Source organism: Parasteatoda tepidariorum, chromosome 7 (genome assembly GCF_982258835.1).
Source record: "Parasteatoda tepidariorum strain Cologne lab strain chromosome 7, Ptep-v5.0, whole genome shotgun sequence".
Lineage (NCBI taxonomy): Eukaryota > Metazoa > Arthropoda > Arachnida > Araneae > Theridiidae > Parasteatoda > Parasteatoda tepidariorum.
In genome coordinates this window covers 106620275-106644509 of record NC_141761.1, presented here as the reverse complement: position 1 = coordinate 106644509, position 24235 = coordinate 106620275, and the positions used below count along the sequence as shown (strand labels likewise).

Sequence of the window (24235 nt, the reverse complement as noted above, 5' to 3'; positions counted from 1 at the left end):
GAATGAGCTCTGATAAACATCTTTATAGAATAAGGAATAATTATAAAATGAAATTTTTTAAAAAAAATTTCCATTTATTATTAATAATTTCTAATAAATTATCATTGTCAATTAAACAAGTTACTAACTTTCTTACTGATTCTTTGTTTATTAAAGGCTTATAATTCATGGGAAATTATGATGTTATATTTCACTTACATTTGGTAAAGTGTATAGTTAAATTAAAAGAGTCACATCATAATTTAAAATTTATTTATGTATTTTTATAGCATCTATCAAATATCAAATTTTACTATTTGGAATTATACCATATGTCTCAAAACTAACTCTTTACTTATAAGCTTGTTTTTGTGTAAATTGAAGTATTATAATTCAATAAAATGTAAATTATTGAAATCTTGCTTTTTTATGTTTTACTATTAAAAAATTGTCAAAAGTAAGAAATATACATTGGAAATTAAAACACAGTTGCCTTATTTTTATTCAATTTTAGTATTTAAATGCTTAAATATTTATTTGCTTTCCTTAATTATATATGTGAGAAAGTGTTTTATTTTGAGAGTATGTGTATTATCTAGAATATTCTAATTTTTACTGAGCTTATTATGTTGTATGGATATTTTTCATATGAATTTGAACATAATTTTTCATCAACAGAATGAAGGTGGTAAGCAAGGTAAAGTCTGGCAAGGTCAAGGTAATTACTGCACACATTATGTCAATTTTTTAACTGATATGTGTAAAGGTAATTATTAAAACATTTTTCTTTTCCTTTCTGCAGCATTTAGTAGCCTTGGTAAAGGAAGGAATACCATGTACAGCCTTAGTCCCTGCTTAAAGATAAGAAACATGTTTGACTCGGAAGTGTGAGTAATAATTTAGCTTTGCTATTTTCTCTCTCCCTTTTTTTCACTATTTCATTTTTCAATTTGAATATCAGTCTAAGCAGATGTGCTTTTAACATACCTGCCGAGTGTCTCTTGTTTTTTAACGAAGACTGCTGTATTTTGCGACTATCTCCTGCATTCTCAAATTTCTCCATATTCATGGAAGAAATTTTTTTTTTTTTTTTAAATTTGGTGCTGATATACTTCTTATTCCTCAACCGATGGTGCTATTGCCAGTACTGCAGCATGTTGAGTGTTTATAGTTTAAGTAATTATAAATAATGGTGTAAAAAGATCTTCTTTAGACTATATAATTTTTTTTTTTACTTCGCTAAATGTAAGTGCTTATATTATTTCCAATTTTGAATTTCTCGCATGATGCATTAAAACTGTACACATAGTCTAAAAAATGTCAATAGTAAAATCTTCTCTATTTTATTCCTCCAATGTTGGCATGAACTTATACCTTAAACTTATAAAACACATATTTCTTGTCGATGCTATATGTGAAATTATATGCATAAATGCTCACTTTCTCATAGTCAGTTTATTTTAAACAACATTATAGTTCATTTTAATATGGCAATAAAAGATGCTTTATGCCAATAATTTTATGTGTTTCAATAATTAACAATGTGTTTCAATAATTAATCCATGTTTATTATTTTGAAAAAATAAAACTTAAGCAGTGGAAAACAGTTTTAAAATAAAAAAAATTTATTTGTTAAAAAGGAACTTAATTTTGGATTTGGCTCTCCATTTTTTCTTGAAACCGTGCAACTTTAAATAAAAGCATGATTTTTAAAAAAACATTAGCAAATGCAGTAGAAATTCTTATGTGATTTAGATTAGTCATTTTATGTATTTGATACTTAAAGTATCAGGTTTTTGTAACTGATAACTAACTGATAACAAGAAAAAATAAATGTAATTGCAAAAAAAATTGGAACTTCAAAAATACATCTCTAATAAAAAAACTTACCTTTACAAAAAAGAAAATTTTCCTATTTGTGCGCATATTCTGATAATAATTTTTTAAAAGAGCTTAAATGTATTTTTTAAATGCTTAACGCTTATTTTTTGTTGAAGAATTTGGCAATGCACCCTGATTTAGTTTTATATGAAGAACTACTTGTTCTACCATGAGTCACTTAAAATAATTGATAATTCTTTTTTTTTCTTTTATTTATTTTCCAGTAATGTTTCTAATTAAAGCTAATTCACTCTTTATTAGATATTTTTTGCCTAATTCCTTCCCTGCCTTTAAAATTCAATAGAATGTCTTGACAAAAATAATTGCGATTTAATTTATTCAGTGATTAATTTTTTATAATTAAAATTTTTTTTTAGATTTACTTTTTTAATTGTTATATAATTTTTTATAGTATCCATTATTAATACATTTTATCACATGTTTTGGTAAGTATACTTAGAAAGTTAAATTACATTAGATCTAATTCAGATTTTTGCCAACCGAGGCTGAAATAATTTTTTAAATATTTCAGTGAATACGAGGAAAGCTGGCAGACTAGCATCCAAGATGCAATTTTAGAAAAATGTGAAGGAAATGATGGAATCAGGCATATTGCCATAGACACTTCTAACAATGAGGTATTTTATATTTTTTAAATGTTTTCTGTGAGCAGGGTTGGGGTTTTGGACAGGACATGTGGGTTTTACTGTCTAAAACTGTCCTAAACTGACTAAAACTGTCTTAAAGTGTTCAAAACCTTGAACATTGGTAAAAGGTAAAAATTCTATGTGTGTAACCATTTTGCACATAATGATTACATTTATTAATAAATATTTGATACTTTTTATATACAATTTGCTTTAGCTTATTAAAAGAAAATAATATAATATAATAGGTAAAGGTTTATAACTTTTGAAGCTCCACAATTCAATGAACAACGAAAGTGAATACCTTATCCTTTAAATACGAATAAATAAGCTTTAATACGGATAAATTATGTTTTTGCATAATGATAAATAAAGCAATATTAAATATAATTAATAACTTTTTAATAAAACACAAAATTTTCTTTATTTTTCTTGATTTCCTGATCATTCTTCATTTAACATTTTATTTTTCACAATATTTTTTTAAATTGTGACATAATTTGAATAAAAGGGTGTTGGACAGTTTAGGACTAACTGGTTTTGAACAGGACGGTTTAAACCGTGGATTAATCCATTCTGTCCTAAACCTTGCCAACTCTGTGAGTCATTTTCTTCAGAGTTCTTTAAAAAAAATTTATTTCATAGAGCTGCTTATGGTTCTGGAAACTTGCTTAGTTTTAAAATTTTAATGTTTTGAAATATTCTTGTAATCTTTTAGGTTTTTATCTACTGTTTAACTGCTGAGATTCTTCTAAAGTTTCTTAGTTCATTAGACTGTTAGTCCCTGAAAAATGTGCTTATTTACATTTCTGATTTTTTATTTATTCTTACTCCCTTTAAGTTTTTATATTGTTATATTGCGTAACGATTTCTTAAATCCTTATAAAGTTTTTTATTCATAAAAGTATTTTTAGAACATATCTTAAACGCTCAATGTTAGTTTTTTAATATTTTTCTTGGAAACTTTTCTTTTCTTAGAATCATACCTGCCAAGTCTCCTGTTTTTTTAACTAAGACTCCCGTATTTTACGACTATCTCCCGTTTACCTGTATATTCTTAAATTTCTCCGTATTTTTAAATTTTAAAATCTAGTTGGAAAGTGTTATTTTTGTTTAAGAATTTAAGTAGAAATATCTGTTTCCTTATTTAGTATCTATTATGAATGACTAAGCTAGGAATTCCTCATGTTTAAGCTGTAATTTTCAAGGTAGTATTTTGATTTTAGTATTACTTTTTTATTCAAGTATCATCCGTAAGACTAGTTATTTTTAAGAAATTAATTTACGTCATTTATTAAGAAAATAGATACCAAATTATAGTTTTAATTCTGAACCAATTACACTAAATGGAGTTTTAAAAAAAATGTGTATGTAATACTTTTTTGTTAAAAACACTTAAAAGTCTTGTCGCAAAAGTTCTGCAATGATGAACATTTTTAATAAGTAGCATTAACTGCTGCTAAGGCATATGTAGTTTACTTAACATATCCTGATTTTAAAAAATTTTGTAAATTAGGAATGATTGTATTCCGAGTTTTTCGTATCATTCTTCTGAGTCTAAAATCTAGGAGCGATGTATCTGATTTTTGCACAAATATCGAAAAATTTCGTGTAAATCAAGACCATTGGTTGCGGACTCTTCTGACAATCAAAAACTCTTCTGACAAAATTTTGAAGCTTTTTCTAAATCCCGTTAGTGAGACGTTTCCATACATTCATTCACTAATTACTTGAAGAATAATGTCTTACGTGATTCTTTCGTCAATTTAATCCTTTTGGTTTGGCAGATTTTCGCCTTTTTAAATATTTGGAACCACGCCAGAATCTGCTTACATTTGGATTCTTATTCACGTGATTTTCATATCAAACATCGATTACCTGATTTAAAAGCTATGCTTTGCGTTTCGTATTCATGTGATTTAAAAATCCAATATCACGATTTACATTTACACGTTTTTTAAAATCCAGTATTATGATTCATATTTTGCGATTTAAAAATTCAATATTGTGATTCTTATTCACGAAATTATCGTGATTCATATTCGTGCAATTTTAAAACCCAATATCACGTTAATTTTTTCGTGAAGTTCAAAAAGTTATGTTAAATGTAAAACATGTATAGTATATCAATTGATTTTGATTTTTGTGCATAAAAGTTTCAAGGTTTTTCTCTCTGTGCCTCAATTACCCCTGTTAAATACTGTATATTCAGTTTTCTGGTTGTGGCTACCAACCCAATAAAGTTAGTGGCTTTAGTGAAGAATCGGGGGTCCCTTGGTCTGCGATAATTTTTGTTCAGTTTTGCTGAAATCCCATTTCTGGTTACCATGCTATACTTTGCTTTCAGTGACATCACCTTCGGGTTACCGCAACTTTTGCTTACCTTTATTTGCAAAATCGTCGAAAATAAGAGGTGCCCTCAATTGTAAACTTTTACGAAGTTAGTGTATTCAATATTTTTATGCTATGTAACCTTTTCGAATAAGATTTAACTATAGCTATTCATCTATTTAAATCAAAGATATTTTTCTGAAAGAGAAATGAAAGAATTTGATATAAACTGTGATTCACCATAATTTAACAGTATTATATTTAACTAAGAATATTTGATCTGATTGTAATTATTTTCAGGGTTGTGTCTATATGCTTTGCAGTTCATCAGAAACTGCTGGTAAAGCTTTCAATGATCTCCATGGATGGTGGTTTGATGGTAAGTCTATTAATTTAGATAAAATTCATCCAACCATTATACTCAGGGTTGCCACGGGTGACTAAAATACGACTATTTTTCGCCTGAGGCAACTATGGCAACAAAAAAAGCAACTATTATCAGGAAAAGGAGACTATTGGGTGACATTTCTGTACTCCTAGCGATGTTTTTTTTTTTAGTATACATTTGAGCTTCTAAACACTAAATTTTTTTTCCATAAAAAATAAAACATTTTGAATTGCAAACTAGAGTCAACACTTTTTAATTCATTCAATTTGCCCAGATTCCATTGTAAGTCTATTTCATTTCTTCGCCTTTTCAACGGCTATTGCTACGGAATTCAACAAAATTTTTTAAAAATAACTAATTTTTAATAGAATATTACGATGCTTAACTTTCATATTTTAGTAATCACTTTTCACAATATATATATATGTATATTTGTTAAATCAATTATTGACAAAAGGGAAAAAATTTTTGAAAATTATGTTATTTTAATGAAATAAGTATTTTTTTGAATGAATAATAGTAATTAAAAGTATTTAATTTTCCACAAATATACAAATTGTTTTGGTATAAAAATTTTGTGCTAGAGTACTAACATTTATATAAAAATCATCATATTTGCCACCAACTTGACTAAATGGATCATGGTTTATGACAATTAAGTCATTTAATAAAATTTTAGTCATATTTTTGTTCTTATGTAGGCAACTGTTTTTATATTTTTTGGCAACTATTTTCATGCTTTAGGCTACTAAAAGCAACTATTTTGTTAATTTTTTCCTGTGGCAACCCTGCATTGATTTTACTCCTCCTCCCCTCTTGTCAGCAGAAATTAACAAATTACTACCTCCACCCCCATGAGGTCATTATGTAATATTTGAACGGTCCCTAATTTGTGCTTCTTCATAGTGTTTAGTTTCATTTTGCAGTGTTAATTTTGAGTTTCAGGTTCATGTTTTTTTTCTTCCTTCAGGTAAATTAGTGACAGTGAAGTATATTCCTTACAAAAGATACTTGGAACGATTTCCAGAATCAGAGCATTGTACAGCGTCTCTGAAACCTTCCAACAACAAGCGACTTTCCTTATCCACTCCATTCTTTTCCTCAGCATTGGAAAGATCTTGAACTCTTTGTTTATTTTTTTTTCTTTTTTAGCCCCCTCCTTTAGCACTTCTTTGTTATCCTCAACTTTTTATTTCTCCTCCCCCCCCCCCAAATTTTGCATAATGTGCGTTGTGTAGAATGCATTGAAAGAATAAAAAAAAATGTATTATATATGTTTGTCTTTCAATAAAAGCTTCTCGTTTAGTTGTAATAAAAATAGTTATTTATTAATATATCAGTGGTAATAATCCAATGCATTTATAGTGTGCATCAATTATTGAAATAAAACCACGCATTTGTTTAGTTGATGAATCATTTTGTGTACTCCATTTTGTCTGAGTCATACCTGCCAAGTCTCTTTTTTTTTTTTTTTTTTTTTGAACAAAGACTCCTGTATTTTACCACTATCTTCTGTTTACCCGTATATTCTCAAATTTCTCTGTATTTGACGAAGAAATTTTTTTTAAAAAAAATTTATGATAAAATATCGGCTGATGGCAAAAATATTTCTCTTGTTCTTCAACAGATGGTGTTATTGTCAGTACTGCAGTGTGACTACTGAGTGATTGTAGTTTAAGTAATAAAAAAATTTTTTTTTTAAAAATCTTTAGACCAGGGGTAGGCAACGCGGCGCCCGTGGGCGCCCCCGATCGATTTTTAATGCGCCCTCGCTGGACTAATGTAAATGTATGATAGCCAGAGCGATTTACTTAACTCTTGTCAAACGGCGATATACAGCAAGTAGTCAGTTGAGTTTAGGATTGTGCATGATTATCTGTAAAATATGCGCCCTCGGTGATTTTCAAATTTAGTATTGCGCCCTTAAGGACAAACAGGTTGCCGACCCCTGCTTTAGACTAAGATTTATATTTTACATATTTTTTAAATCGCTAAATGTAAATGCTTATATTATTTACAATTTTGAATTTCTCTTTTTGACTTACATGATTATGCATGATGTATTAAAACTTTACTCATAGCCTAAAAAATGTCGCTAGTAAAATCTCCGTTATTTTATTTCTCCAATGTTGGCAGGTATGCAATAAAATTTTGGAAATTTCTTTTTAAAATAACTTCCAAATAGCAAAATTTTCTATTTAACTAAATTTTCTTTGAGATCTACTTTCCCTATTTCCCAAAATACAACGCTGAAAAAAATATTACCTTGAATAACTTTTGCTCTATTAATCAGAATTTTACGAATTAGGTACCAATCTAAACCAATTATGCACTGAATTTGATATCCAATACGTTTCTATAGTGGGCTGATCGCAAGATACGGATCTCAGTAGATCACCAAAGTCTAGCAGGCTCAGTGTCCAATTATTTAGACACTGAGCCTGCTAGTGACCACTGATCAGCCTACAAAGTAACTGGGGGTGGGCATTATCGGCTACCAAGGAAGGAGAGCCACCCCCCCTGTGACAGCATGCATGTCTTCGGATCATCCTCGTGGATGTTTTTAAGATTGTCCCGAATGACTTATTGTGTAGCTCTAGTGTGACATAAATGAAATACTACCAAAGATGGTAGAATTAAAATCTAGGAATTATGTTGGGCAATTGGTATGTTTTTCATTTAACATTTCATTTTAGGTTTACATTTTCATTTAATAAAAAGTAGCAATTTTTTTTAAAAAGCGTTATTGTTTTTTTGAAACTTGTTTAGAAAAAAAGACTAACATAAAATAATTGTGCGAGACAACACACAAAAAAAATAAGTGGCGAAAGCGAACAGGAGAGAGAGAGAGCTTTTGGATAAAATGCTTCTGTTTCTTGTATTCTGTTCAAGAATATCATTGACCCAGTTAATTGTTTTGAAATTTCTCTGTAAATCAAGTCACAGTTTATGTATGTATTTGGTTTTGGGCTGCGAGCTTTCCTCCTCCACCGCCAGGCAACATAAATATTAAGTTCCATTGATGTTATATAAAGGAAACATACCACCAAATATATTATTCTTATTACATTTTATTGAAATTTTAAGTTTTAATATTCAACGGTAGTTTTTATTTTACATGACGAGTATACACGTCATACGGGATTTGGTCTGACGTGTATGCTTATCAAGCATGCATAACTGATAAATGGTTCAAAGGAATGTTTTCAAATTCACTAAATAATTAAAGCAGATGGTAAGTAGGTACTTTATTTACTCTATTGGCGACAGTCTGGGAAACATTCCTGGTGAATGTGAAGGTATGTGAATTCATCCTGAAGCCATCACAATTTTGATCCTCTGCATAGAGTATGGCTCCCCTGCTTTGGTAGCCCGAAGGCCTGCGTGTGAAGTTGAGCATTTTATGGTAGAACAGTTTAACAAGGACCGATACCGAGCGCTCTCGGTCCCTACGCAGGCTTGTTGTCACCCACCCGCTTACTGACCTTAGCCAGTGATGCTTGACTTCGGTGTTCTACTAAGAACCTTGTATTTATGATCAGTCCGCTGTGGGACATTGAAGTAGATGCAAAAACGTAGAAATTTCACTCTATCTCAGCAATCAAACAGGTTTTGTTGTTTTGAGTGCTCCTTCTTCAGTAGTGATTCCTTAAATTTCGATAGCACTTTTATTTTTTCAACTCTTAAATACTTCGACCCCTGATCCTTTTTTTTTTTAAATATATTTTTTATTAAGGATAATAAAATTATACATTAAGGATGGGCATTTTATAACCTAATGTAATGGACAGTCATTTAACAAGACCGTGTATAGAGATCCTGACTGATCTTCTAATTTGGAGTTAGCTAAAAAAAATTTGATAAAATTTTTTTTTAAAAAAAACATTTTTATTTCACATATAAGTAAATAGCATGAAACTATATTACAATCACTTTGAAATGACATGTAAAAATGAAAAAATTGTTCAGAGAAAATTTATGACTATGTACACATGAAATTCATTTCAGTTACAGAAAATATTGTAAAAGAAATAGGTAACAGAATAAAATTTAAAAGATAAAAAAAATATATTCTCCAAAATTTGTTAAATAGAGAAAATTGTGTAAAACCAGATAGCTAAAAATCGATAGCTGAACTGATTTTTTTTAAAAATTGATTTTTCTCTAAAGAAAGTCAAATCCCCTGATCTCACCCCCCATGTACCCCACTAAATATATAATGTACAGATGAAAGTTCTCGAATATTTCATTTCTTTTATAGTTTTTCCCAGCAGTGCAAATCGCAGATGGTTTCAATCGCAGAAATCGATTTAAACTTGCAAAATTACAATTCTCAGCATAACAAAATGCAAAATTAATTTTAAATAGCAAGAATTCTATAAGTACTTCTTTGCTATATATAAGTAAGTATGTGATTTTTTAAGCGAATCTACAAATTTCTGCACACAAATTTTAAAATTCTGAACGGAAAAAATCTACCACTCTTTTTTTGTGCAAAATTTAACGGTCAGTTATGGTAATTGAACGGTGTTCTCGGAGCACCGTTATATTTCGAAAGAATTTAGAATCCTGTAGAATTTGATTTGGATACTCAAAAATAATTAATAGTGGTCCTGGACCAGCCATAGATAGAGAATTGTATAAAGCAGTGTTTCCCAAAGTGCGGTACTCGTCCCCCCCAGGGGTACGCGTTCTTATGCGAAATAACTTGCAATATACGAAAATTTCAAAAAATTTTATTTAAAAACAAAGCTAGCCATTTAAAATTACGATTACGTATTTTTTAATTGGCTATTTTTTGCAGAGTTAACAGTTAATTATTAGTGGTGTCAACAGCCAGTTATGATTTTTAACTTTTGTGCAATTTTTTTACAGCAAAAAATACATTTATTTTTTTATTAGTGGTACGTAGCGTTGCGAAAAATTTAGAAAGGGTACACAGGTATAAAGGATGGTATGCTGTTATGATTTTCGTTTTTTATGTTTTGTCACAAAAAAGCATTGTGACGTAACACATTGCATCCAAAAAATTTCCCCACTGGTTCGACTTTTTTTTTTTTTTTTTTTGAGAACACAAGAGTAAAATTAAAATAAAAAAAAGAGGTAGAAAAAATTTGTTCTAGAGGACATTCTCACTAGTTTTTCTTTTGGCGATTTTGAATTCGTTTACTACTCACTGTTTAGCGGTTGGCGTGTAAGTTTCATTTCCTTTAGAAATTACTAAACTATCTTTTCGATGATTTAAAGATTCTTGATGAATTTCAGTCCTAGAAGAGGGCGTTGAACATGATGCATCGCTGCTGTCGTCGGGAATAGGAGGTAGTTCACGTAGTTTTATGGGTTCTAAGTCCACCTCATCGAAAGATGGCGGCACTTCAGAGCGATAAGTGTTCTCCCACGACGGTGGATCCACTGGCTCAAAACGATCGCACAGCGATTTCACAAGTCGCGAACGCTTCTTTTCTTCTAAGTTGACTTGAGCGTAGACAGGCTGACTCTGATCTTCTTCCGGTATAGTGTGGGGTGGAGCAACATCATGTTTGGTCTGGATTTCTTCATAGATGCAAGTATTGGATGAGCTTCCGGATGATTCTTTACTGTCTGATTTTTTCTTGGTGAAGAGGATGGTCGACATAATGTTCCGCTTCTCTTCCGTGCCATCATCCACTGGAATGGTGGCGTAAAAGGCGTCATTGTCGTAAGGCAACGGTGTGTTAGGGGTGAGAGAAGAATTGGTTTCTTTCGATGGCAAAGAATCCACACTGCTTTGCCTCAGAACTTTGCGCCTAAAATGCGTAATTTAGAATTTTTAAGTCACATTGAAATCATGTATTCCAATTAGATAGATAAAATTAAACATTTTTCTATTTCACACTAAAATAAATGGATTTATATACATATGTATAAAGTCGAACCACCTCGTTAACATGAAATCGGTAGGACTGTCATAATTATTTTATGTTAACCGAATTTTGTTTTATCTGATGCATCATGAAAACAATTTATCACATATTATAAATACATGTTACGTACTACATTAATGTATGCAAACAATACTATTATGAACCAAGCAAATTAAAATAAGCTTAAAAGTTTCCACTACTTTATTAAACTATTTTCTTTTTGCTATTTTATTTATCCGACCATCTGCTACTTCTAACAAAGGAAGAAAATAGAAATCCTCAAAATGAATTATTGGGATTTTGTTCACATGCTTATTAAATGTGCTGGGATCTTTTTCCTTTCATGTTAAGCGATAATCAGCTTGAAAATTTCATGTTAAACAAGTAAAATAGAACAATAATAGATTGCTGACTCACGGAACCAAACATGTGTTTCATGTAAAACTATATTTCACGTTAAGCGGTTTCCCGTTTGAAAGGTTCTACTGTATACTACAAAAAAATCGCCAATAGCTGGGATTGAATCGACATTCTAAATCAGATGTCATAACCATTCAACCACGAATGCACATTTTTTAAAAAAATTTTAATATTAAATAAAATGAAACTTAGAGGGGCATATTTTTACCCCATCCTATGTATTTTACTATGCTCATTAATTTAACCTTTGTTTCTTTCCAAGATGAATTACATCGATGTATATACGTTCCTAGTAATACACATAAAGAAGTAATTAATCTTGAAGATGGGTATTACAGGTAACTTTAGAAATAGAATAAAATATTACTTGCTCCAGATATTAAAATATTAGTTACTCGACTACTTTGCGAAGTTCGGAAAGTTATCAGTTTAAAGAATTATTATTTTTTTTTTGAAAAATCTATTCAAATTTTGTGAAGCTTTGAATAGAGTTCTTTTATCGGGGTCCTATTAAAAGGGTTGCCAGGGTAAAATGGGGCCTCAGACCGCAACTACTTAAAGTAATCTATCTCCAGGCAAGTGAAAGGATAATAATGTATGCCGCCAGTGTCTGGTATAGGAACAACACCAAAATAAACGAAAAGCTAAAAAGCCTACAAAGAATCCCTCTTCTGACTATTACTAAAGCTTATTCTACTGTTAGCACGGAGGCTATCCAGATACTGGCGGGAGTCGTTCCTATTCAACTTAAGATAATTGAAGACATTTACATTAAAAGAGTCAAATGGGGCTGGCGACTAGAGGATATAAATTACGTATTCCCAACTAACTTTGACCATACAATGAACTTCGATAAACCAGCCCCGGAACACCCTTCAAAATATCGATCCTTGCCTTGGGGATATGATTGCCCAAAAGATCAGGACACGGAGATCTATACGGATGGCTCTAGGATGGAGACAGAACAACCTAATCACTATAAGACAGCCTTTGCAATACATAAGGTCTCCACCAGATTCACCGACAACACAAATATCTTTTTAGCAGAACTCATGGCAATTAAAACAGCTCTAGCATGGATCAATCAACAACATATCGAATATGTAACAATCTATACTGATTCCATGTCCTTCTTACAGGCCCTGGCTGATCCAGAACCCAGTTCAAAAATTATTGAAGAAACAAAAAAACTATGGCATAACAACATTAAATTGAACTGGGTCAAAGCACATGTGGGGATCCAGGGCAATGAGGAGGCAGATGAGGCAGCCAAAAACGCCATTTGTTCTAGCACAATAGATCTCCAGGTACTGAGGACCCCCAAACAGGTTAAAACAAACATTAGAAATATCTTAACTTCAATATGGAAGAATCAATGGGAGAGCAGTAATAAGGGCCGTCAGACATTTAAATTTATTAAGACCCCGTCAGTTAAAAGATTACAAACAAATTTTTATCTGAACCAATATTTGACGGGGCACGGAGTGTTCGGGGTCTGCCAAAAAAGTATTTTAATAAAAGTGATACCTGTAGTAACTGTGAAGATATTCAAACAATTGAGCACCTACTCTTTCACTGCGGCAGATTCCGGACACTCAGACAAAACCACGTCCTCGGGAGGAATGAATAACAAATTTTCGTGAGTAATACTTGCAAATCCATTATTAAAGAGATCGTTAAAATTACTCTCGAGGAAATGCTGGCCCAATTTAACAACTAATTTGCTCTCCACAATAAATATAGTTAAATACTCCTTGGACCACTTCATTTAATAATTTTACTCGTAGTATTTTAAATTTCGAACTTTTAGTATTTCATATTTTAAATTTTAGACCTTGTATTTACATTTTTTATGTTTTAGACATCGCTTTCCATTTTACTCAACACTTTTTAATTGTTACTCGGCTGGTTGTTTTACACTGGTCTGTAATTGTTTTTAACTGTTAATTATTCAACTTTTAAATGATTTTCTTTTTAATTTTTATACACAATTAGCTTTTATCCTTGATTTTGCATACCACCTTTTTTTTAGTATTTGTCAAAACACGCTTTTAAATTTTGATTTGCAAACTTTTTTAAATGAATTTTATAACATTTACGTCCCTTTTGGACGAATATATTTTAATGATTTTAATCTTAGGGTATATTTTATATTTACTTGTTATTTTATCAATTTTGTCTTTTTACATCTTTATCCTATCTTTTATCCACAAATAATTTTATACCTTGAAATTTTATGCATGTAAACAGCTTTGTACAGTCGATTTTTTATTTTTAAACATAATGTTTTAAAATTGTAAAGTTTTTACAATTTTCATTTTACTGATTTTTACAAATTTTATGTCCTTTAGGACAGGCTAGTACTAATGTGTACTTTTATCTTGTGTGTAATTCTTAACTATTTCCTTTTACCCAGCAACTAGCTCTAGCTCTCAATTCGATCCTATTGATACCTTTATTCAACTGTAGTATCTAGTAAGTAAAAATGAGTTCGTGATGTTACAAATATTTCGTTAGTATAAGGGTCTGTTATGTTAAATTATAAGGGTCCGTTGACCTTCTTTCTGATGTGTTTCAATGTTTTCGAGGCTTGTTGCCATCGCTGTTACTGTAAAATTTTTAATATTTTATTTCTATATAATTGCTGTCAAATTAAAAATTGTTGTTCCACTGTATTCGGCGAATGGGCCTATAGGCCTAGGCCGCTGTAAAATTTTCCTTATCGGGGTCCTATTTTTGTGAAATTGAGTAAAATTAGACCCTGTTATTTAAATTTGTGACAAATAGTTTTCTTTTTTATAAATGAATTGATTTTTCCTTACTTACGATACATGTTGAACAATTTACAGAATGGCTTGGTGGGACATCATTCGATTATATCGTCACAACGTGTACTATCGTATTATTATCGCGGCAATTGCGATTGTATTAAAATTAAGTGAAGAAAAAGCATTTTTTATTAATTTCTCTATATTGTGCGATCACGATCGTGTTGATAAAACGAAAGCAGCTGATATAGTTTAAAATAAAATTTAAGAAGTTATCAAAAATTCTTTTTTTTTTTCTGTCTATTTTTTTACAATAAAATTATTATGAGTAAAATATTTTTTTTTAAATAAAAATCTTGTGTTGTGCACTGAAAACACTTGATTCTGCACTTTAACGGAGTAAATCTTCGAACTATCTAAGTAATATGCCTACGATGGCTTTTGATAGTTACTTTCACGCAAGCCACAATAAAAAATTTTTTTAATATTCATTAATATATATTTTATTAATATTTATAGCTAAGTAATTTTACGTAGCGCATTGGTGATTTCCCTTAGCAACTTGAAAGGGTACCGACATAAAAATATCTTCAATATATTTTAATTACACGAAAATTTATTTAAAAGTATTCAATCCATTCGATTAAATTAAGAAATTTCAATGCAAGTTTTTAGTAGGTAGTTAATTAACTCAAACAATTTGATCAGACACGCAATTATCAATGCATTAAACACGTATAAATGGTAATAACAAAGGTAAAGGCTATAAAAATTTAAAAAATAAAGCCTTACCTTTTTATCAAAAGAATCAAAATAACTAGCAATAAAAGCAAAAACACAAAAATGGCCATTCCAATAACAATACCTGGTAAGAGGAAAGAAAAAAATTATTACATTTTGAGTAATAAATTTACTTGAGTATTTTTTTTTTAAATAAAATAGTTGGACAAAAAACAAAAAGGAATTTAAAAAAAAAATTAATCAAAAACTATTAACGTAATATAGTTAAACCTCTCGGGAACGACCACTCTCCGTTCCACAGTAAAATGGTCGTTGATGGAGGTTGGTCGTTCTTAGAGGTTTACCTCCATTGCAGGGCTTTTCTTTCCTTTCCTCCAAGCCCTGAGCATGTACCTAGGTTATGAAAACCCTTAATCATATAGCCCAGGACTTGGCCGCTCCATTGCAGGCCTCGAAAAACTGCCCGTCCGCCCGTCCTCGGCGGTCAAAAATTCTCCGCGGACAACAAATTTCTCGAATCCGACGTCCGCGCGGACGGCCATTTTCCTGTTAATGTTCGTGATACATTTTCAATCTTGGTTATTACAATTGATGATTTCTACATCTGGGAGTACTGCAGCTGTTGAAAGGGACTTTTTAGCAATGAACTTACAAAAAAATACATTACGTTCTGAACTTAAACAAGCGTAAGCGCAATTATGAACATCTTCCTAAATGGAAAACCCCTCTCAGATTTCTGTGCAGAAACCTCTGTAAATCTTTGGCTTGATTGTGGAACTGGCAAACGTCATATTTGATTCATTTAAAAGGCGCATCCCCCTCGGATAAACTGACATTCCAGATAACTTGACCTTTGTCTTTTAAATTATTTCATGGAAAAAAAATTCATAAAAGAAATACTAAGTTACTATTAGTAACCTAGTATTTCTTTTATTGCTGTATAATGTAATCCTAGTATTTGTAATCCTAGTAACTACTAATTCATTGTGCAATTTATATAAATGTTTGTAATAAATAAGGGAAAATTATATTTTTATTTATTTAGAAGCTACGGGCTAGTTTCAAAGGAGGACGGGTACATTGTTGGACAAGCCGTCCTCGGGGACGGGTAACATTTCTGAGTTTTTTCGAGCCCTGCTCCATTGACTTCAAAATTGTTCTCGAAGGAACAAAAGTTTTCAAAAACGATTTTATTTTATTTTTTGTCGGAAATGCCACTTTTGTTGGCGTCATGAAAAGACATTAAAAATGATCCCTCCTGATATAATTATGTGCAACAACAAATTTACCAATTATGAACGATAAAGCTATTTTAAATAAATAATAATGTTGTTTATTAAAGTTTGCATTTGCTTTTAAAGCGTAAAAATGAGTTAGCTTTAAAATATGAGAAAATGTTTGTTTGTTGGAGATGCTTGTTTTTTTCTAAAATTACTTTTTTTTCACCCAGTATGGATAACGGGAAAATTGGCAGTGTCCTGGTATCGAGTCTTGAGACTATAAACCGGGTCCCAGCACCCGCTAGCGGTTAATAAAGCTCTTTTACCGGATCCAGGTAAGGAAAATCTGTCCGAGTAGGCTGGGTACTGGATAATTGTCGGATTCCCGGTACATCGTTTGTATATATATATAAAAAAAAAAGTATTTGCATTAAAGGAACGCTAATACAAAAACGAAAATTTCTATCGAAATCTGACGAATAACAAATGAGAAAGAAAGGATAAATATCAAAACCTGTTTGATTACCTGATATAACTAGTTGTGCCTTTTTGATAGCAGTTAGATGCTAAAAGGTACCGATATAGAAATATTCCAAGTCATTTTATAAAATGATACGATTACTAATAATTTTATAGTTATCTTAACCATTATACGAATGTATCATCTTTATCACTGTAATAATATTTCAAAAAATGAATAATAAAAGCAAATCTGTATCTTTATGAGCGAAAAAAAAAGAGATAATGAGAAGAGACAATATATGAAGTTCATTAATATATAGAATAAATATCGTCACCCGTTGGCACGTCGTTTTGTTCTTCATTCACCAATCCAAGCTTCGATAAACCACCTAAGAAAATAATAAGAAGATTTTTTTTAAACTAGTTATTCGTAATATTTCTATTAATTATGCAGAAATGTATGTAGATAGGTCGCGAATGAACCAAAAAACAACTAAAACAGTGTAGTGTATCTACCACTACAAAAATACAATCCCAATTCACTAGTATGTAAGACATGTTAACTCTAATCTATGTTGAGGTACCTTTTCATAGATGAAGGTTGACATTGTCGATAACTACTCAGTATCCCCACAAACGGAAAAAAAAGCATCAATTAAAAAAATATATATATATAAGGTAGGGGTCAGGGAGCTGACCTAGTATCAGAAAAGTTCTGGGATCGAATCCCGGATAAGGCATGGAATCCCGGATAAGATGTATCTCTTCATCTGTTCACACGATTATATCTGCACTCCTTTTTGCGGATATAATCGTGTCAGCTGATGAAGTTAAATAGTACTAATTGTAGTTAATAGTAGTTAGTAGTAATAGTAGTTAATAGTGATAATAAATAGTTCTAGGTTCTAAATTGTTTTTAAATAAAATTAATATCTTTCAACCTGTTTAAAAAGAAAAAGAAGAGTTATTTCGTAAACTAACTTTGGTCATCACATTCTATTTGCGGTAAAGACCACGTTCCATCTTCTCGACAGGTAATGGTGTCCTCCAAGTCTCTACATTTCAGAATCGCTACGCTGCCATAATGTGTGCTTTCATTTAATAGAATGTACTGCTCTGACTCACTACTCACGGAAGGAACTCCGCAGTCTATGGCTGAAATGAAATACAACTGATAAAGAAAACAACAATTTTAATTCATTTTGTAAGTTTTCAAAATAGAGTTTCAAATCAGTCACTTTTTTCTAGTTTGAATTTTGTGAGAGGCAATTGTAAAATAATGCAGAAGTAATGTGCAGAGCTCAAAGAAAGGACCACCCTAAATAATTTTTGATTTAATGATCGCGGACCTTCACGTTCTAGGACTCATTCTTAATGGCTCGAGAGGGTGACCTCCAATAATTAGTGCAGACGATATTTTAAGTTACACAATCAGGCACAAAAACGTGCTTTCTCTGAATAAACATAACTTTTTTTCATTGGGTTTGGATTTTTGACCAATATAGGGGGTAGCCACGGTCTGGGAAATATAACCCCATTTAGTTGGTTAGGAATTTCTTTAGAGCTTGCTGCTAGGGATATGGGACTAATCATCAATACCGATAAGACCAAATACATGCCTGTACTTGCTAAATTAAATTTTACTGAATCCTATCTGGAGATTGGTTCCCACAGGTTTCAGACTGTTCAGAATTTTACTTACCTTGGTTCAATAGTTACTGCCGACAATAACATAGACAATGAGATTCGGAGTCGTCTAATTTGTTCAAATAAAGCTTTTTATGGTTTAAAACGTTTTTTCAAATCCTCTCTTTTATCAAAAAATACAAAACTTTTACTCTATAAAACATTAATTAGGCCAATACTTACCTATGGCTCTGAGACCTGGAACCTGGTGAAATAAAATTGCCATTTTTGAGAGAAAAGTTTTGAGGGCCATCCTTGGTGGGATAAAAATAAATAATTCCTGGAGAAGACGATATAATACTGAACTGCATAAAATCTACAGAGAGCCAGATATTGTGAAATTCATTAAAATACATCGAATGAACTGGGCAGCTCACATTTTCAGAAGGAATGATGACTCAAATTTAAAAAAAATCCTGTTACACAAACCCCTAACGAACAGGAAAAGAGGTAGACCCAGGCTGAGATGGCTGGATTTAGTTGAGACTGATTTCCTTACTCTAAAGGAGAAAAACTGGCGAACAAGTGTCAAAAGTAGAGAGGAGTGGATTCGAATTCAAAGGTAGGCACTGGCCCACCCTGGGCTGTCTAGCCAGATATGATGATGAGTTGGTTAGGAAAGCGTTGGTATTTTAAAGAATGGTTGTTTCGAAAAAAAACAAACTATTTTATACTTTTTTCTCAGTTGGTTCAAAACAGTTATTTAATTTAGTAACAGATGGAGCTACTAATCGAAAAATTATAAGACAATGTTTTGAGTTGCATGCTTAACATGAAACTGAAATGTTAATAAGGACGTCTGTAAAAGTGGCTTTTAGATTTTTTCTCGTCGCTGCTGCAAATAATCATTGGAAACACTATTTTATAGTTTTTCTCAATTAAACTGCTGCAAGCTTTGAAAAAAATTTGAAGCTTAGCTAGTAAAATACCTCGTTAACTAAGTAGAAAGCAATAAACTGAGCGATTCTATTCTCTTTGATTGGTCAAAACTGCGAGTCCTTTTTTGGACAGCCGGCATGGATGGTTGACCGTGCAAAACTAAGCGCAGATGGCGCTAGGGGTTAAATTTCGTCGTAAGAGTTCCGGGTTACTACTTCCGACTGATTTTTACGTCTGAACTTGAAAAAAACGCACCATCCGATATTATTATGCTTGTAGTGTTTTCAATATAACACGTTCTTTCAATCTAACTTTCAACGAAACAAACAACAAATGAATTCTAAAGACTCTACAAGCTTGCCATGAGGCTACTCATAAAATAATAAACGATGCTATTTTACACAGATATAGCCAAATAAGGGATAACACTCAAAACATGGTTAACCTTACACTTTATTTATGCTGTGATATTAATTTCGTTAAATTTGTTATATACAACGAACCTATAGGTTTACGACCTGCTAGAATTTATAAATTACATAATACCCTTATAAATTCTAAAATTACGCTTACATTTAAACACAAATCACAGTAATGAAACTTCCTGGAATATTAAACCTCCTCACACATCGCCTCGTAAGCATAACATAAGCGGAGTTATACACCGGAAGTTTTCTAAATTTCTTCCGGTTTTAGGAAGCTTGTTATTGTTTACTTTCAGTCAACCATACACTCGAATTTGAAAATTATATAGTTTATCTAAAGTAAAAACCAGCCATTCGTCTGGACCCATGGCGGTGACTATGGTAACGAGGTACGTATAACTATTTCAAGCAGGGGTATGGGGTCATGTCTTATGACAGGGTTTCGCTCTAGCAGGCAAGAGAAAGGGAATCTTTTTCTTCCGTCTATTGTATTAACCCTAAAGTGAAGTGAAGCTACCCTCCCTGAAATGCGCTATTCTTGTTTCCATAGCAGCAGACGATCTCAGACTTTGTGGCGTAGGGAGTTCTTACCATAGACAAACTATACTCAATAAACCGAGGAATGATTTAGTCTTACGCAGGCAAAGTAGTTGTCCTTCACTCCATCGTCCATCTTCAGTGCACACCAGCGGACTACCAGATAATCTGTAACCATAATTACATGTAGCATTGGCAATGGTTCCCAATGTAAGAGAATTCGTCTTTCGGCCCATGTACAAAATACGGCCATGTTCGATAGCTTCTAATGGATGGCAGATTATTTCTGAAATAAAAAACGACTCCTATGAGTAAAAACGAAGTAATTCTGGAATCCGTGATCGTACAATAACTCCTAGAAAAGAGGAGGCCTCAGCACGGATTACCATTAATAAGAAATTTGACCCTTTAGTAGTCCAAACGTAATGACATCTTTCGTATTTACCACTGCGCAGCATGGTAGCCCAAACGTAGTGACATCTTTCTAATTTTTCATCCACTGCGCAGTTTATGTTCGTTACGTCGGACTACTAAATTGATCCGTGCTGAGGCCTTCTGTCTTCTGGAAGGTGTTGGATCATAACATTAAATTTCTAGGCTTTAAAATGATAATATGTTATCCGATTGTTTCTAATGGATGACACGTTATCTCTGAAATTAAAAACGACTCTTTAGGAAAAAATGAAGTAATTCTGGACTCATATTGATTTTAAAGCGTGATTCGTTAACGATAAACAAAGAAATAAATTAACACTTCTCAAAAGTTTGGAATAATAACGTTAACAGCAAAGCAGCAGCTGTTGAAGAAAAAATTTTTTTTTTAAAACAATTTAATATCTAAAATATGATTATGATTTATTTTCTAGAAAATTTATAAAAGAAACATAAAAAAAAGAAATATGTTGAATATCTTAAGTTATTTGGTCCAAATAAACCCATATTTTAAAGAAATCTTCAGATTATATTTTGAAGATTTTTTCAGATTATATTCTGAAGATTTTCTTCAGAATCTATTCTTAAGAATATCTTAAGCAATTTGACCCACATAAACCTATATCTTAAGAAAATCTTAAGTTTATATTTTGAAGATTTTCTTCAGATTATTTTCTTAAGATTTTCTTCAGACAATATTCTTAAGAAAATCTTAAGAATAAGTGGGCCAAATTACTTAAGATATTCTTAAGATTTTTTTTAAAGAAATTCTTAAGATTCTTTTTAGTTGGGAGGCCACTCAAGCAAGGGGATGAGATTGTTCTGGTTCTCCAGTGGCGCCATTTATGGCCAAGAATTCGACTTCTGCCAAATCCATGCGTCACATCCGCTTATAGGGCGGACACATTCATACATCCATTCATTCATCCACAGATCAAAATTTTGACCTGAACCAGTTGGTTCAGGTCAAAAGAGAACGATCAATCTCCAATTCAGTATGCCCAGAGGTATAATTTGTTATGGGAATATGGAGGACTTTGTAACGCGATAGATTTAACTTGCACTAGTCGCCATTCACTACACGGGGAATCTTCTGCCGGCTGGATTCGAACTCCTGTTCTCACGAACATGAGTCCAACGCCCTGCCAACCAGGCTATCCTGGCCCCAAAGCAGCAGCTAATTTTATAATATATAAAGCCCTTACAGCAGCTAATTTTGAATTCAATAGATATTTACGTCATATGCACTAAATAATTGTTACTTATGTAATATAATTTTTTATTTATAAATATAATTAAGACAAATTTAATGCATTGAATTTGAGGTTTTCAGATTATCTTAAACAGTAAGTTTTGAGGAAAATCTATCGGTGTTGCATACATTGCATAACTTGGACAATCTTATATTTCATGCGTAAGAAAATACTGTTTTATTGAAAAAATATTCCATAAAAACAGAAAAAAAAACGTATAAATACTTGAATTATTGTAAAGAGGAACAAATAAGCTTAAGGTATTTATTTAAAAAATTTTTTTTAAAATAATAACAACTTGCTTCAAAACGCAATTTACTTCTCGTTAACCTTTCACTCATCAAAATATAACTTTTCATTTTTATTATAACTTTTTTTATTATTATTATTATAATTTATTATAATTATAACTTAAAATTATATAAATATTATCGATTGCTGCCATTTCTGAAGGATATTATTCAAATAACCGTTCTACTTAAAATTTATACTCTAATTTGTATCGGTAAACATCTAAAAAGGAATGAAAAAAAAAATTTTTTTTTTCTAAATGCCTCGAATTGACCGTTTTGGTTGGAAAAAAAAGTTTTTTTAAAGGTTTTTTAAATAATTTTATTAATTATTGTCAGTAGGCAGAATTATAAATTTAATTAAAACTTTTTATTTTTATTTTTTACAGCGAATTAAATTTAAGCTTAACTGTTATCAATGCTTAAAGTTTAGATCTGTGTATTGTTATCCCCCCTTTTGAAAACTGTCAAAGGAAAAAAAAAATTCTAAGAGGAGCTGTTCAGGTTTTCTGATACTTAAATAAAATTTAAGTTTTATCTTGACGTAAATAAGATTTTCTAACCTATGCAGGTAGGAGGGTAGAGTGACCACTGTCCGTTTGACATGCAGACCCTGGTGGTGGGCCCCACCAGTCGATATCCATAGATGCAACGATAGAGAACTGCGCCAGTCTCGGTTTTCACAGAGTAGGAATGAGCTGGACGTTCAGCTTCACCACATTCATAGATACCTGAAAAACTTATAGTTTAGTTCTTCTCGTAAAGTCCCTGGCCAAATTATTAGACCTCACAATAAAATTCTAAGTGAAATCTTAATTATCAGATAATACTATGCAACGTTATTGCTTTTACACGACTCAAACCGGTTTGCACTTGTTTACGTTTGTGTATCAATGGGTTAAATTAGACGATATAATAATATAAATTCAACGATTGGAGAAATTAGACGAGATATTAGATAAATATAGAATATTTATTATATCAGGTATTATATCAGTATGATAATTAGACCAAATTATGAGACGCACTGTAGTTTTTTAATAATGACGTGCTTTGCACGAGTTTACATGCAATACTTTTATATTTAAACATACATGTAATGGGTTTAGATACGGGGGATTTTTCACATACTTCCTAATTGTATTTATTTTAACGTATTGCATTACAATGTTAACCCATTAATACACAAACGTAAACAAGTGCAAACCGGTTTGAGTCGCGTAAAAACAATAAAGCTGTATAGTATCACCTGATAATTAAGATTTTACATAGAATCTTATAGTGCGTCGAATAATTTGGCCAGAGACTGTATAGCTACAAATAATGAGTCTGAAATCAAATTCAATCAGGGCTCATTAGAGGGAAATGGACCTCCCGTCGTTTTTGCACAGATATTTATGTAATACAGTACAGAACCCGTTATCCAGAAATCAGAAAACCGGAACGAAATTCGATGAATTATCCCGCCATTTTTTTAAAAAAAAATAAATTTGTTTTCCTCATAAGATTTTAGGATTTTTCTTTCTTTTTTGAAATATGTTTACCATACCATCATTTTAGAAATAATCATTACTGTATTACTTCATGGTTTTTTCTTCTTTTTAAGATTATTTCCAAATATTTTTTTATTTTTTTTTAGTTGGGTTTAACAATAAAAAAACGGCTTTTTGTAGCGATTCAGAAAACCGGAAAAATCAGTTATCCGGAATAGCGATGGTCCCGATCGTTCCGGATAATCGGTTCCCTACTGTAATTTTATATATTTTTTTACAATTTATTTTCTCTCGTAACGTGAAATACCATATTTTTCAATAAAAAAAAATCAAAAAGCTTTTTTTTTATCATTAAAAAATTAACCTTTAGTTAAAATAATTTAAGATTTTTCTTTTATGGCACCAAAACAAAGTTTCTTTATCTCAATTTTTATCTCACAGCTCAAACGATATTCCACTACGCTAGTGTCCTTAACTTATGGATTTTTACGCTATCGCTT

General features: G+C 31.4%; 2 protein-coding genes across 5 annotated transcripts in view; one reads left to right on the top strand and one right to left on the bottom strand.

The window, feature by feature from the left end:
* Window positions 1-6544, top strand: part of LOC107455173 (inner nuclear membrane protein Man1) — a 45715-nt gene extending 39171 nt beyond the window's left edge. For all 4 annotated transcript variants that reach the window (XM_043052216.3, XM_043052217.3, XM_043052214.3 and 1 more), the window contains 5 exons: window positions 658-697; window positions 782-866; window positions 2393-2498; window positions 5139-5217; window positions 6197-6544. In XM_043052216.3, coding sequence (XP_042908150.1) covers window positions 658-697; window positions 782-866; window positions 2393-2498; window positions 5139-5217; window positions 6197-6348 — 462 coding nt within the window. In that variant the 3' untranslated portion in view covers window positions 6349-6544. The remainder of the gene's footprint in view (window positions 1-657; window positions 698-781; window positions 867-2392; window positions 2499-5138; window positions 5218-6196) is intronic.
* Window positions 6545-9092: 2548 nt separating this feature from the next.
* Window positions 9093-24235, bottom strand: part of LOC107455186 (sushi, von Willebrand factor type A, EGF and pentraxin domain-containing protein 1) — a 51798-nt gene continuing 36655 nt past the window's right edge. Inside the window, exons 6-11 of the mRNA XM_043052213.3 lie at window positions 22806-22973; window positions 20368-20553; window positions 17722-17895; window positions 17076-17129; window positions 15110-15182; window positions 9093-11012 (exon numbers count right to left, since the gene is read on the bottom strand). Coding sequence (XP_042908147.1) covers window positions 10400-11012; window positions 15110-15182; window positions 17076-17129; window positions 17722-17895; window positions 20368-20553; window positions 22806-22973 — 1268 coding nt within the window. The 3' untranslated portion in view covers window positions 9093-10399. The remainder of the gene's footprint in view (window positions 11013-15109; window positions 15183-17075; window positions 17130-17721; window positions 17896-20367; window positions 20554-22805; window positions 22974-24235) is intronic.